The sequence below is a fragment of the Echinops telfairi genome, unplaced genomic scaffold, assembly GCF_000313985.2.
Source record: "Echinops telfairi isolate 266 unplaced genomic scaffold, ASM31398v2 ScPeMD7_7469;HRSCAF=8507_1, whole genome shotgun sequence".
Lineage (NCBI taxonomy): Eukaryota > Metazoa > Chordata > Mammalia > Afrosoricida > Tenrecidae > Echinops > Echinops telfairi.
Window position 1 is genome coordinate 4,147,456 of NW_022111373.1, and position 11,196 is coordinate 4,158,651.

The following is an 11,196-nucleotide window of genomic DNA, read 5'->3' on the forward strand; positions in this document are numbered from 1 at the left end:
GAGGGGACGGTAGATGACTGCTAGAGGGGAAGGGGCATCCAAGGGGAAGAGCCTGCCATATTATCTAGTTCCTTGCTATAGTTCCGCCCCACCCCACCTCACAAATCTCAGGGGCTTCTTCTGCAGCTAGACGACTCTGAGCAGCACATACCTTAAAAGTCACTACCATCCAGTCAATTCTGACTCCCAGGGATCCGTGGGGATCAGAGACTGTGCAGAGCCTGACCTTTCTCCCTTTAAAGGGCTGGTAGGTTCAAACCAACTCAACCACTCAACGTGCAACCTCTCAGCCTCCAGCACCAGGGCCCCCTAGTATCCCCCACCTCCAGCGCCCTGTCCAGAGGGGCTGAATTTATTAGCATACCTATTCTGCGAGTCTCTTGAATGGGACCAAAGGACTGATAACCCACGCACACAAGCAGACAGTCACATACACTTTTAGAATAAGCAAAGACTCGGAGAGGGGAGAGGAAGAGGGATGGAAGCGTTGGAAAGACGAGGCGCGGAGAAGCAAGAACACAGAAACTTTGCCCAGACGAACCCACCCAGGCTCAAGGCAGCAGGCCCAGGTGGAGGGCCTCAGAGGAAGGCCCCTAGCGGCTGCAACACAGGGCTGAGGCTTAGGACCCCTTGTGACGATGGCGCGAGACCAGGCAGTGTTTCCTGCTGTTCTACCATAATGTGTCCGAACTGACTGGGCAGCGCCTAAGGAGAGCTGTCTGCAAACACCCCGGTCCGGGAGCTCTGCTCCCTCCCGCCGGGTCATTCTTGGGGGCAGCCAAGCACCACTTCCTTGCAGCCCGCCGGGTCCCCCAATTCAGGTGCGCGCCCGGCCCTAAAGGGTGTGTGCGCGCCGGGACGCTCCATTGGCCGCCCGCTCTAAGGGGCGGTTTAATCATTACCAGATCACGCTCGCGGGTCCCGACTTTGGGACAAATCAGAAGCTCTGGGTGAATGGCGGTGACGCGCTCAAAGTTGGGCTCCCGCGGCAAGCAAAGAGGACCCCGAGGAGGACACGCCTTGCCCGCCGGAGGACTCCTCGGACAGACGGGGAGCGCCCACCGAGCCCGGGCGGGTGGTGCCAGTGCTTGGGACGCACGGCCTCTCGTCGCCGAGCACTGTTGGCCAAGTCCCTGCCTGGTGTCTCTGGGGGTCTCAGATCCTGGGGCCGGCAGGGGGGCTGGGGAGGGGAGGGGATGGGGTGGGAGGGCGCCCCTTCAGCGCACTCACCTCCGATCCATCCCGCGGCGAAGTCTTCCAGCTGGAAGCTGCCCATGACCGCGCCGCCGCGCTGTCCCGGAGCGGGCAGGGTCAGCGCACGCTCAGGGGCTGCCGGGCATGGTCCGCGCGCGGCTCCTGCAAGTCCCACTCCCAAGCCGGTCTCCCGACGACCGGCTGGAGCGCTCAGCTCTCCGAGTGCCCGCAGGCCTCTGACATCCCGCCCCCAGTGGGCCTTAAAGGAACAGCACGCAGGCGGGCGGGGGCGGCACCTGGTTCCTCCTGCCTCCCACCCACTTGACCCCCGCTGGGCTTCAGTCCCCAGAGGGTTAGCCTCTGCTTGAGCATCTCTGCACATTCTGCACGGGAAAGAATCCCAGACATTTTTCTGCAGAAGCGGGAGGGAGGAAGGTTCCTGGTCCATAGGAATTCTTAGACCCTCGCGGTGTGATGATTTACCTGTGAAAAAATGCTAGGGCATAAGCTGAAACAGCAGAACATTCTTCTACACTAGAAGTTCTTTCTGCCTGAAAGTCTTGGACCATGGCAGTGGCAGTGACTGGGGGTGGGTGAGGGGCTGCACTTGAACAAGTCTGCAACAAGGCCCCCCACACCCCCAGGGAGGGGCCGTCCGCCCTCAGGAAGTATGTAGTTAAACGTAGTGGAGGCAGCAAGTGCTCACAGGCAAACAGGCTATCTGATTTACATGAGCAATCGGGGGTCCCCATGACTGTCTCAGCATCCTGTCGGAATGTCAACTTGAGTCACACTTGGACGGCCCCATAACCCAGAGGATAAAAACCCCAGAACGATGACAACCTTTGCACCTACCGTTGTAAAGACACCCCCACCACAGCCCTTCTCCTGCTCCTGTAGTCCTCCTTCTGACAGTGAGACCTGACCACCCACCATGACCTTCGGAAGATGCCTCTGCTCTGGGAGAATCTAGGAAAACCGCAGTTGGGATCCTCGGGATCCCCTGGCCTCTGCACTGTGTGCATGCTGAACGCTTTCCTCATCCAGACAATTGTGTCCTGCAGACCTTCTTGTCCTGTGGAAGGCCTGGTGAAAGAGTGTATAGAATAGACTTGGATTTGAAATCTTCCCCCCTGGCCACACCTTGACCTCAGCAGCTGAGTGCTCTACCCACCGCACCAGAAGAGCTGCTTTAATGCGCCTGACTTCCCAAGCCAGTTTCAGCGCTTCGGGACTCTTTCTCCACCTCCAGTTTCTCCATAGCTGACAGGTTAAGACCTCTATTAATGAATAATTGAAATCATATGGGGAAGGCACCAAGCCCATGGTGAAGCTGGAAATCAGCTATAAATAAGGATTAACTATTAATAACACTCAACTTTTTCAGAGTATCTACCATGCCACTCACTGTGCCCACGCCTGGTCTGCCCAGCAACACTGGGAAGTGGGTGCCGTCACCACCCTCACTTCATAAACAAGGAAAACTTATAAAGCATATATGTTCAATGTCTTCATGCATGCTTTATGTCATTTGTGTGTATGTGTATATATATATATATGTGTGTGTGTGTTTGCATGTGCGTCTATCTCCATATATTTATCTGTATACCTTTACATCAATATATACCTCTAGAAAACTGGCCCGATGTAGAAAATGAATATTGTTACACCTGAGTGATAGGTTTAATTAAGGGCCAGTTTGAATTTAGGAGCCTCCTGGTGGTTCTCAAAGACCTGGCTCTCACAATGGAGGGTTTGGTGGAGATCCAGGCTGGAGGCCAAGGTCCTTCCAGAGGCTTCCTGCTGATGGCATTCAGACCCCCACTGACAGCACTCTGTCCAGGTGGGAATTTTCTGAGCCAGGAAAACTTCCAGCCCGCCCCTGGCGAAGCCTCCAGGAGGGCTGAAGCCAGCCTGGGAATTCCTCTGAGAGCTGTCCAGAAGGGAGGACTGCTGGCCAGGTAGCAACACTGTGTCTCTGCAAGGTTCAGCTTGCTTGCAGTGGGCCGAAGCCACCGATCATAATCACTGCCAGCAACACCCACTGGGGCTCCCGCCTCTGCACATACCACACGAGACAGTTGCCAATGAACGTCAGCCACTGGCTCATGGCAACTCCACGTGCGTTGGAGTAGAACTGTGCTGCACGGGGTCTCCAATGGCGGATTATTTGACCCCAACCCCTGTTCGCTCAGTTGGGCTCATACACTTCTCACCACTATGCAGCTCCCCGACCTCCCCGCACATATGTCCTCCTCTTCCCCTCTATACACATGCTCCAGACCAGCAAACAGTGCTCCTCCACAAGTCTGTCTGTGCCAAGGGCTTCCCATCTACCTTGCATAGCACCTGTGCAGACAAGGTACCCATCCTAACCATGAGGATCGGCTGTCTCTGTCAATTAGGCTAGGCTATGTTGTTGTTCTTGTTGTTAGGCGTTGTGCAGCTGGCTGTGACATGGGAAACGCCTATGTGTGCAGAGTAGAACTGCCCCGGGCGGTGTTGTTGTTAGATACTGTGGAGTCAGTTCCAGCTCCCAGAGCAAACCACCGTCCAGTCCGGCACCAGCCTCATAATTGTTGCTACTTTTGAGCCCGTTGTTATACCCACTGTGCCAATCCATCTTGTTGAGGGTCTTCCTCTTTTTCTCTGACCCTCCACTTTACCAAGCATGCTGTCCTTCTCTGGAGACCAGTCCTTCCTGATAACACATCCAAAGTGCATGACATGAAGAACCAGTCCTGTTTCTGTCACTAAGTAAGAATGAGCACTCGGCTAAAATAAGAGGAAAGAGATCTCACCACATGAACTCAAACAGTACAAAATACTTAAGTAACAGAGGCGTATTTGTGAAGTAGAACCAAGAATGAAAGGGTCAACATTCTAAATAGGAAGTTACAAGATTAAGGAAGCTGGAGGTGTAACAAATGCATTACTAAGAGTAGGTTTTTCGGGAGCTCTGGTGGCATAGTGGCCATAAGTTGGGTTCCTAACCTTAAGGTCTGAGGTTCAAACCTACCATACACTCGGCAGGAGACAGATGAAGCTCTCTGCTCAGGTAAAGATGTAGAGCCTCAGAAACCCACAGGCCCAGTTCTGCCTGGCCCTATTGGGTCGCGATGAGTTAGAATAGACTGGGTGGCAGTGACTTTGGGGATAAGTCAGGATTTCTTAGGTGCAGTGTTTTTGGTTTGAAGCAGGTTTTCACAGAGTGGCTATAAAGTAGTTATCTTAAAACACTTCCTGAGAGAAGTTCTTAAAGACATTCTTTCCTTATCTTTAGTTTAACCACAGAGAAAAAGGCGTCCTTTGTTATGCACCTAAGTCTAAGGGTCTGACTGCTGCAAGGGAAATAAGCAGAAGAGAAGATAGAGTCAGGGAACGAGGCCCAGCATGGGTTAAGCATCTCCAACTCTGGGACACTTCTAAGAGCATTCGGAGTCGTCCTTCTGCCAAGATAGAGTTGGTGTTTCCTCTGGCAGCCCATGGTATATGCCATATTCTTGGCCAACACTGTGATTCAAATGCATCCTTTCTTCTTTGGGCTTCCTGATTCATTGTTTGGCTTTTGCTTGGCAGGCAATTGAAAGTACAGAGCCTACAAGGCCTAGCGTTTCCTTTTACTTGGCTCCACAGTCAGCACCCCTGGAAACAGCAGGCAAGAAATCAAACAACAGATTGTATGGAGCAAATCTACTGGAAAAGACACCTGTGAAGTGTTCTACAGCAAAGGTTTCACTCGGAGGACTAAGGTGTGCCTAACCGAGACCATGCTAAGCCCAGTTACCTCATGCAGAAAGCCAGACAAGGACTGAGGAGGACCAAAGAAGAATTGATGCCTTTGGATCAGGACGCCGTAAGGAATGTAAATCATGCCATGGACTGTCAGAACAAACGAATCTGCTGTGCAATCATCTGCCAGACTACTCCTCTGAAGTGAAGACCGCCCACTGCTCTGGGCATGTGGGAAGAGCGCAGTCCCTCGAGGCCATCAGACTTGGTGAAATAGAGGGTCCGAAAACCAGAGGAAGACCCTCAACAAGATGGATGGCTGCAGTAGCTGGAACAACTTACGAATGATGGGCTCCAACGTAACAATTTCCCTGCACGGGAGGATGGCGAGACAGGCCGTGTTTTGACCTGTTGTACTTAATGTTGCTATGAGTCAACACTGACTCAAAGGCACTTAACAGTAATGACAGATAAGGTGATAAGATAGAGATAGAGATAAGTTATAGCATGACAAGGCGATTCTACACTCCAGTTCAGCTGAAAGGTCAATGGTTCAAACCCGATCAGATGCTCTGGCAGAGAAAGATGAGACCATCTGTTTCCATTAAGATGAACAGCCTTGGAAATCCTATGAGACGGCTCTACTCTTTCCCACAGGGTTACTATGACTTAGCATCCGCTTGGCAGCAATAGCTTTCACTTTGTCTTTCTTACTGTTCTGTTTCTCTCAGGTTGAACACTGACTAATACACTCAGCACACAAATGAGGTGACTGAGGATTCCCAAACTGAAAAGAAAGAAAGAAAGAAAGCAAGCCCACCCTGAGGGTTAGAGAGGTCAATTCGATTGAGCTGAGCCAGGAGTGTCATCTCCATATGAAGTACAGTGAACCCTCGCCACTTCGCGCTTCGACTTCCGCGGCTTCACTCTATCGCGGTTTTTGCGTAACAGCGCATGCTCTGTCATTCCTGCCACTGATTGGCTCATACTGTACACGCTTGATGCCATAAATAATATAATAAATAATAAATGATAATTGTAACGTCCAAAATGTTTTACTGTATTTTCCCTTTTTCGTTTAATAAATTGGGTAATACGAGTGTAATGGTGACTAAAGGGTGTTTTTTCATGTCCTCTATGCTCTAACTACGAAAATATTTGATTTACAAATAAGTAATCCTACTTCACGGAATTTCATTTATCACGGTAGGGTCTAGAACCGATTAACCGCGATAAACGAGGGTTCACTGTACTGGAATATTCCTAGGAACAACCTACAGATTGCTCTTCTCCTCTCTGGTCTCCCACAACCCTTCTCATTCTGCTTCACTTTCTCATCTACCTGCGCTTTGTGGACTCGCTATGCTCCCCAGGGCTGTCAGGCAAAGACAACTGTGGACTCTCTTCTCGCAGCCTCCCCTGGGCAGTGATGTCGTTTGCTCCTCTCCATCATCCTGCCCAGAGCCCGATGCCCAGATCAACCACTTAGTGGCCTAGGGTCATGACTAACTTTGAGTGACAGCTCCCCCAGCTCTAGGGCACAGACTGCGCTATGGGCTGTGAAAGGCAGAGGGCGGGAGTCCCCTCTTGCTCAAGCTCCACCTCAGGAAGCAGCTCTTGCATCCAGCCCAGCTGTGCCCCAGCTAGAGGTTCATGATGTGCTTTGTGGGGGCTTGTGTTCTGTTGGGAGACTGCTGGGTTCCCCTCCCACCCAACCTGCCCCCTATCCTGTCCCTGAAGGATGCTACATGTTGTCCTTCAGTAGCACCCTGCTAGTTTCTTTCAGGGGTCCAGCCTTGGGTACCAGTTCAGGCAACCCAGAACTGATGATGGTGAGTGGTACGCTCTGGAGGAAGGGACCCATCCTGGACCTGCCTTGCTACTGATTGTCACATCACTCAGGCCATATGCAGTAGCAGATGACCAGGCTGCTCAATCCTAAAAGGACCAGAAAGACCTGCTGAGGAGGGGGTCGTGGATGGAAGAGGAGCCCTCCCAAAGACCCCTGGGAGCATAGAAAGCCAGACACCTGAGGAAAGAGCCCAGAAAGCACTGCAGGTCTGGATTCCTCCCAAGCCCCCCAGAAGGAACAGGCAAAGTCATGGCCAACCGGAGCCTCCTGCTGCCCGTGGTAACCACTTGGTTACAGTCATTGCTGACCTGAACTGTGCCCTGCCATGCCCAGAATGCATGCTGGGACAGTCGTGAGAAGAACCACATCTCTAACATAACAAAGAATCTCACTTCAGCAAGCTCACTACTGTAGCAAGTCTCCAGTGCCCCTAGTCCACCCTTTGAGAAGACCACCTAGTGCAGGGGCCCTCAAACTTTTTAAACAGGGGGCCAGTTCACTGTCCCTCAGACCCGTTGGAGGGCCGGACTATAGTTAAAAAACAAAACAAAAACTATGAACAAATTCCTATGCACACTGCACATATCTTATTTTGAAGTAAAAAAATAAACGGGGCAAAAACACCCGGCGGGCCGGATAAATGTCCTTGGTGGGCTGCATGTGGCCCATGGGCTATAGTTTGAGGTTCCCTGAATGGGTGTCAGAAGATTGTGTCAGCACCAACTGAGGAGGTCTTGAGTTGACAGGCAGTTTCCGAAGCAACCCCCAGGCTGGCCTCCTGAGCTGTGGGAAACTGAGAACCAGGAAGAGAGTGTATGTGGACAAATTCTCTATGCGCCTATTTAAGAGTCTGGGAGGCCGAGACTCTAGTGGGGATTCTTCTGACTAAAAATCATGCCCCCAAACAGGTTACTTAAAGATGTTTCTATGAAGCACGTGGCTGCTCTCTAGCTCGCACAGAGGCTATCTGTCAACATGAGGCATCAGGCCCTACTGTCTGTCCCACCCTAAGTACAGCCCATTGTTCCCCTGAAGAAGAGCTCAGGGACACCCAAGGTTAAGCCAGCTCAGAGATGACCAAGGTTAAGCCACCATCCTAACTCTAGAGTCTGCCCATTGCGTTATGTATGGACCTTCCTTCCTGTCACGTGTATGCCCCTAGTCCCTCCCCTTCCTGTTACTTGTATACTTCCAGCACATCCCTTCCTATTATGTACCGGGGGTACCTAAAAAACCTGGAACTTTGTTGTCAACGCTATGTATTTACACTTTTTTACAGAACAACCTTATCACCTTCAAAGCACTCTCCATTACACTTAATGCATTTGTCAAACCTACGATTCCATTCTTGGAAACATTTTTCAAACTCATCTGTTTGCATAGCTGACAGTACCTCCCTCATTTTTTTTTCCTTCACCTTTTCTTCTATGTTGTCAGATTGCTGTCCTTTCATGTCCCTCTTTATTCGTGGAAACAAAAAGAAGTCAAATGGAGCCAGGTAAGGTGAGTCAGGTGCAAGAGAGGCATGCTGTTTTTTGCCCAAAATTGGTGTGAGCAGGTACATTGTTGTGGTGGCAAAACCAGTCCCCTGTCTGCCACTAATCAGGCTTTTTTGTTGCACACTGTTATGCAATCTTTTCAGGACCTCTAAATAGAAAGCTTGATTAGCAGTCTGACCAGGTGGAAGGAACTCCAAATGCACTATCCCACTCACAGCACATCCTGGTTTGGAGGGGGCACTCCCTCCTATGTGCATAACAATGTAGCTTGCATACCACAAGATTATATAAGCCTGGGAGAGCACACATTCACCTATACTCTTTGGTTCCAGATACCATGGAAGAGGTGAACACTTGCATGCCTTGTCGTTATACAACCACCCCTTAGGACCCATCTGGTCCCCGACATGAGCCCAGCCAGCAGCTTTTGAATTGCTAATGAGCTGGAGCAGAGTAGACAGGATGGGCCCATTTCCCCAAGGAACCACTGCACTCAATCCGTAAATGTATGTCAGGATTCCCCACATGAGACGCGTCTCCCAAGGAACCCAGGAGCACCCTTGACCAGGATGATGACTCCCAGAGAAGGCTGGCTGCAGGGGTGTGTGAGCGAGGAGTTGTTCCGGCTTGCGTGTGGAGTACTGCATTTCTATGCTGCTTTAAGAGAGAGCAGAGCAGCTAGCTAAGCACAATGGTCTCTGCTTCCTGGTGCTGCTGGAGTACAAACACCACAGGAGGGTGGCTTTCAAGAACAGAAACTTATTTTCTCACCAGTTGGGAGGTTATATGTCTGCACTCAGGGCACTGGTCTAGGGGCAGGTGCTCTCCTGCCTCTGCTGGGGGAAATCCTTGTCTCCATTTCTCTAGCATCTTCCTCAGCATTTCTTGCTTCCTTGGTAATCTCCATATGGCTCTTACCTCCTCCTTTGTGTTTGCTTGTTTCTGTGCCTAATCGAAAAGGAGGCTGGTAGCACAGTGGGTTATATGTGGGGCTGCTAATGGAGAGGTCAGTAGTTCGAAACCACCAGCCACTCCTTGGGAGAAAGAGGAGGCTTTCTTCTCTCATAAAGATTTACAGCCTCAGAAATTCACAGGGGCAGTTCTACTCTGTCCTATAGCATCCCTGTGCATCCGACTCGACCTGATGGCAGTGAGTTTGGTTTGATTTGATGCCTAATCTGTTCTCTCTGGATCTCAGACAGACCCTACATGATCTAAACACGTTAACAGTGAAAATCTTGTTCCCAAATGGGATCACATCCATAGCCAGAGGTCCTAAGACTCCAGAACATGCTGAGGGGATGCATGAGAACAACTCTTAAAGAACTCTCTGGAAGTCCTCAAACTTTCCTTCCTGCTGTGCTCCTTTAGCTTGTAGAAGCACACCTCCCCACAGCTTATAGAAACTCATGATGAATCCTCTTTCACCCACTAGTCCTATTCCACCACTCATGTCACCAGCCATCAAACCCTGGAGGTCCTATCTCCCCAGTGACCTAAGACCCAGCCCTCTGACATCTGATGTGGCTCAGCCCAGGCCCCTGGCACACAGCCCCTGGATCACAGTGAAGAGAGAACCCAGGCCCTCCGTGCCCCCGTCATCTGCCCATCATTGATTGCCTACCTCCTGTCTTCTCCATCAGGGTCCTGTGGGCCAAGGCTGGCTCTGGGGTTGTCTGAGGACTGGGAATGCCCGTTTCTTTGGCTTTCGTTCTCAGCTGATAAAACAAAGTGAGCTGATCTTGAGGTCAACGGGAGGCTCTAGGGGTCAGGCGATGGTGACCTGGGCAAGGGAATATGGAACTGATGAGTTTCTGAATGAGAAGGAAGATGAGGGGAATGGAAGGGGTCATTCTAGCTGTTGGAATCATGTTTGGCAGCACCTGTTGGGCACCTACTATGCATTGGGTGGCTCGAGATGCAGAGAAGTTTACAACATTGACATTGAGACTGGAGTTTGTGGCCAAGTGCTTCAATGTGTAGTGACCTTCAAACAGCAGTCAAGAGAGGTGAAACCATGGATTGTATGGGGAGATCTGCTGCACAAGGCCTCTTGAAAGCACTGAAAAGCAAGGAGGTTACTTTGAGGACTCAGGTGTGCCTGACCCATGGCACCATAGTTCCCATCGTCTCACATGCACGTGAACCCTGGATGTTGAATAAGAAGGATGGAAGGAGAATCAGTGCATTTTAATGGTGGGCGTGACAAAGAATATTGAAAGTCCCAGGGGCCGCCAAAAGGACAAACAGATCTGTCTTGGAAAATGGATGGCCAGCATGCTCCTTAGAGGCAAGGAGAGCAAGACTTCTCACGTCCTTCGAGCATGTTGTCAGGAGAACCCAGCCCCATAGAGAAGGACATCACACTTGGTAAATAAAGAAAAGGGACAGTGAAAAAGAGGGAGGTCCTCGAGGAGATGGATTGACACAATGGCCGCACGGATGGGCTCACACATAAGCACAACTGTGAGGCTGGTTCAGGAGTGGGCGGTGTACCGGGGGGTCGCTATGAGTCCGACTCACTTGACAGCCTCCAGCAACGACCATGACTCTAGACCTAGAGTCAGTTCCTGAGTTAGAGAGAGGAGGTTTGGGGACTGGGCTTGTGGCTTTCCCACCCCTTCCCTGTCCTCCCTCCCACTTTCTCTTCACCCCAGAGCCTCACCCAGGCAGCGTCTCCTCCATGTACACAATTCTCTCCACATCCACGCTGTGCACAAGCTGTTCCCTTGCCAAGAACACCCTCTTGGCCTTTCTCCCCAGACCAACCCCTACACCTTACTGCTTTGAGACTCCGCTCAACTGTCACCTCCCGTGATGGCCCTCGCTGGAAGCAATTGCCTCTGTCCCCACTGGGTGCTGGATCTCACTTACGTGTCTGGAGTATTCTGGGTCTATCCACATCCTGCTACTTCACTG

General features: G+C 51.2%; 1 protein-coding gene across 3 annotated transcripts in view; it reads right to left on the bottom strand.

Annotated features, from left to right (window-relative positions):
* SLC25A48 (solute carrier family 25 member 48) overlaps nucleotides 1-1,325 on the bottom strand; it is a 60,494-nt gene extending 59,169 nt beyond the window's left edge. The window contains exon 1 of one of the 3 annotated variants that reach the window (XM_045285368.1): nucleotides 1,231-1,324. In XM_045285368.1, coding sequence (XP_045141303.1) covers nucleotides 1,231-1,276 — 46 coding nt within the window. In that variant the 5' untranslated portion in view covers nucleotides 1,277-1,324. Of the gene's footprint in view, nucleotides 1-545; nucleotides 634-1,230 lie in introns of those variants that run through there. The other 2 variants (XM_045285369.1, XM_030888965.2) reach the window with 2 other exon arrangements.
* Between the last annotated feature and the right edge of the window lie 9,871 nt (nucleotides 1,326-11,196).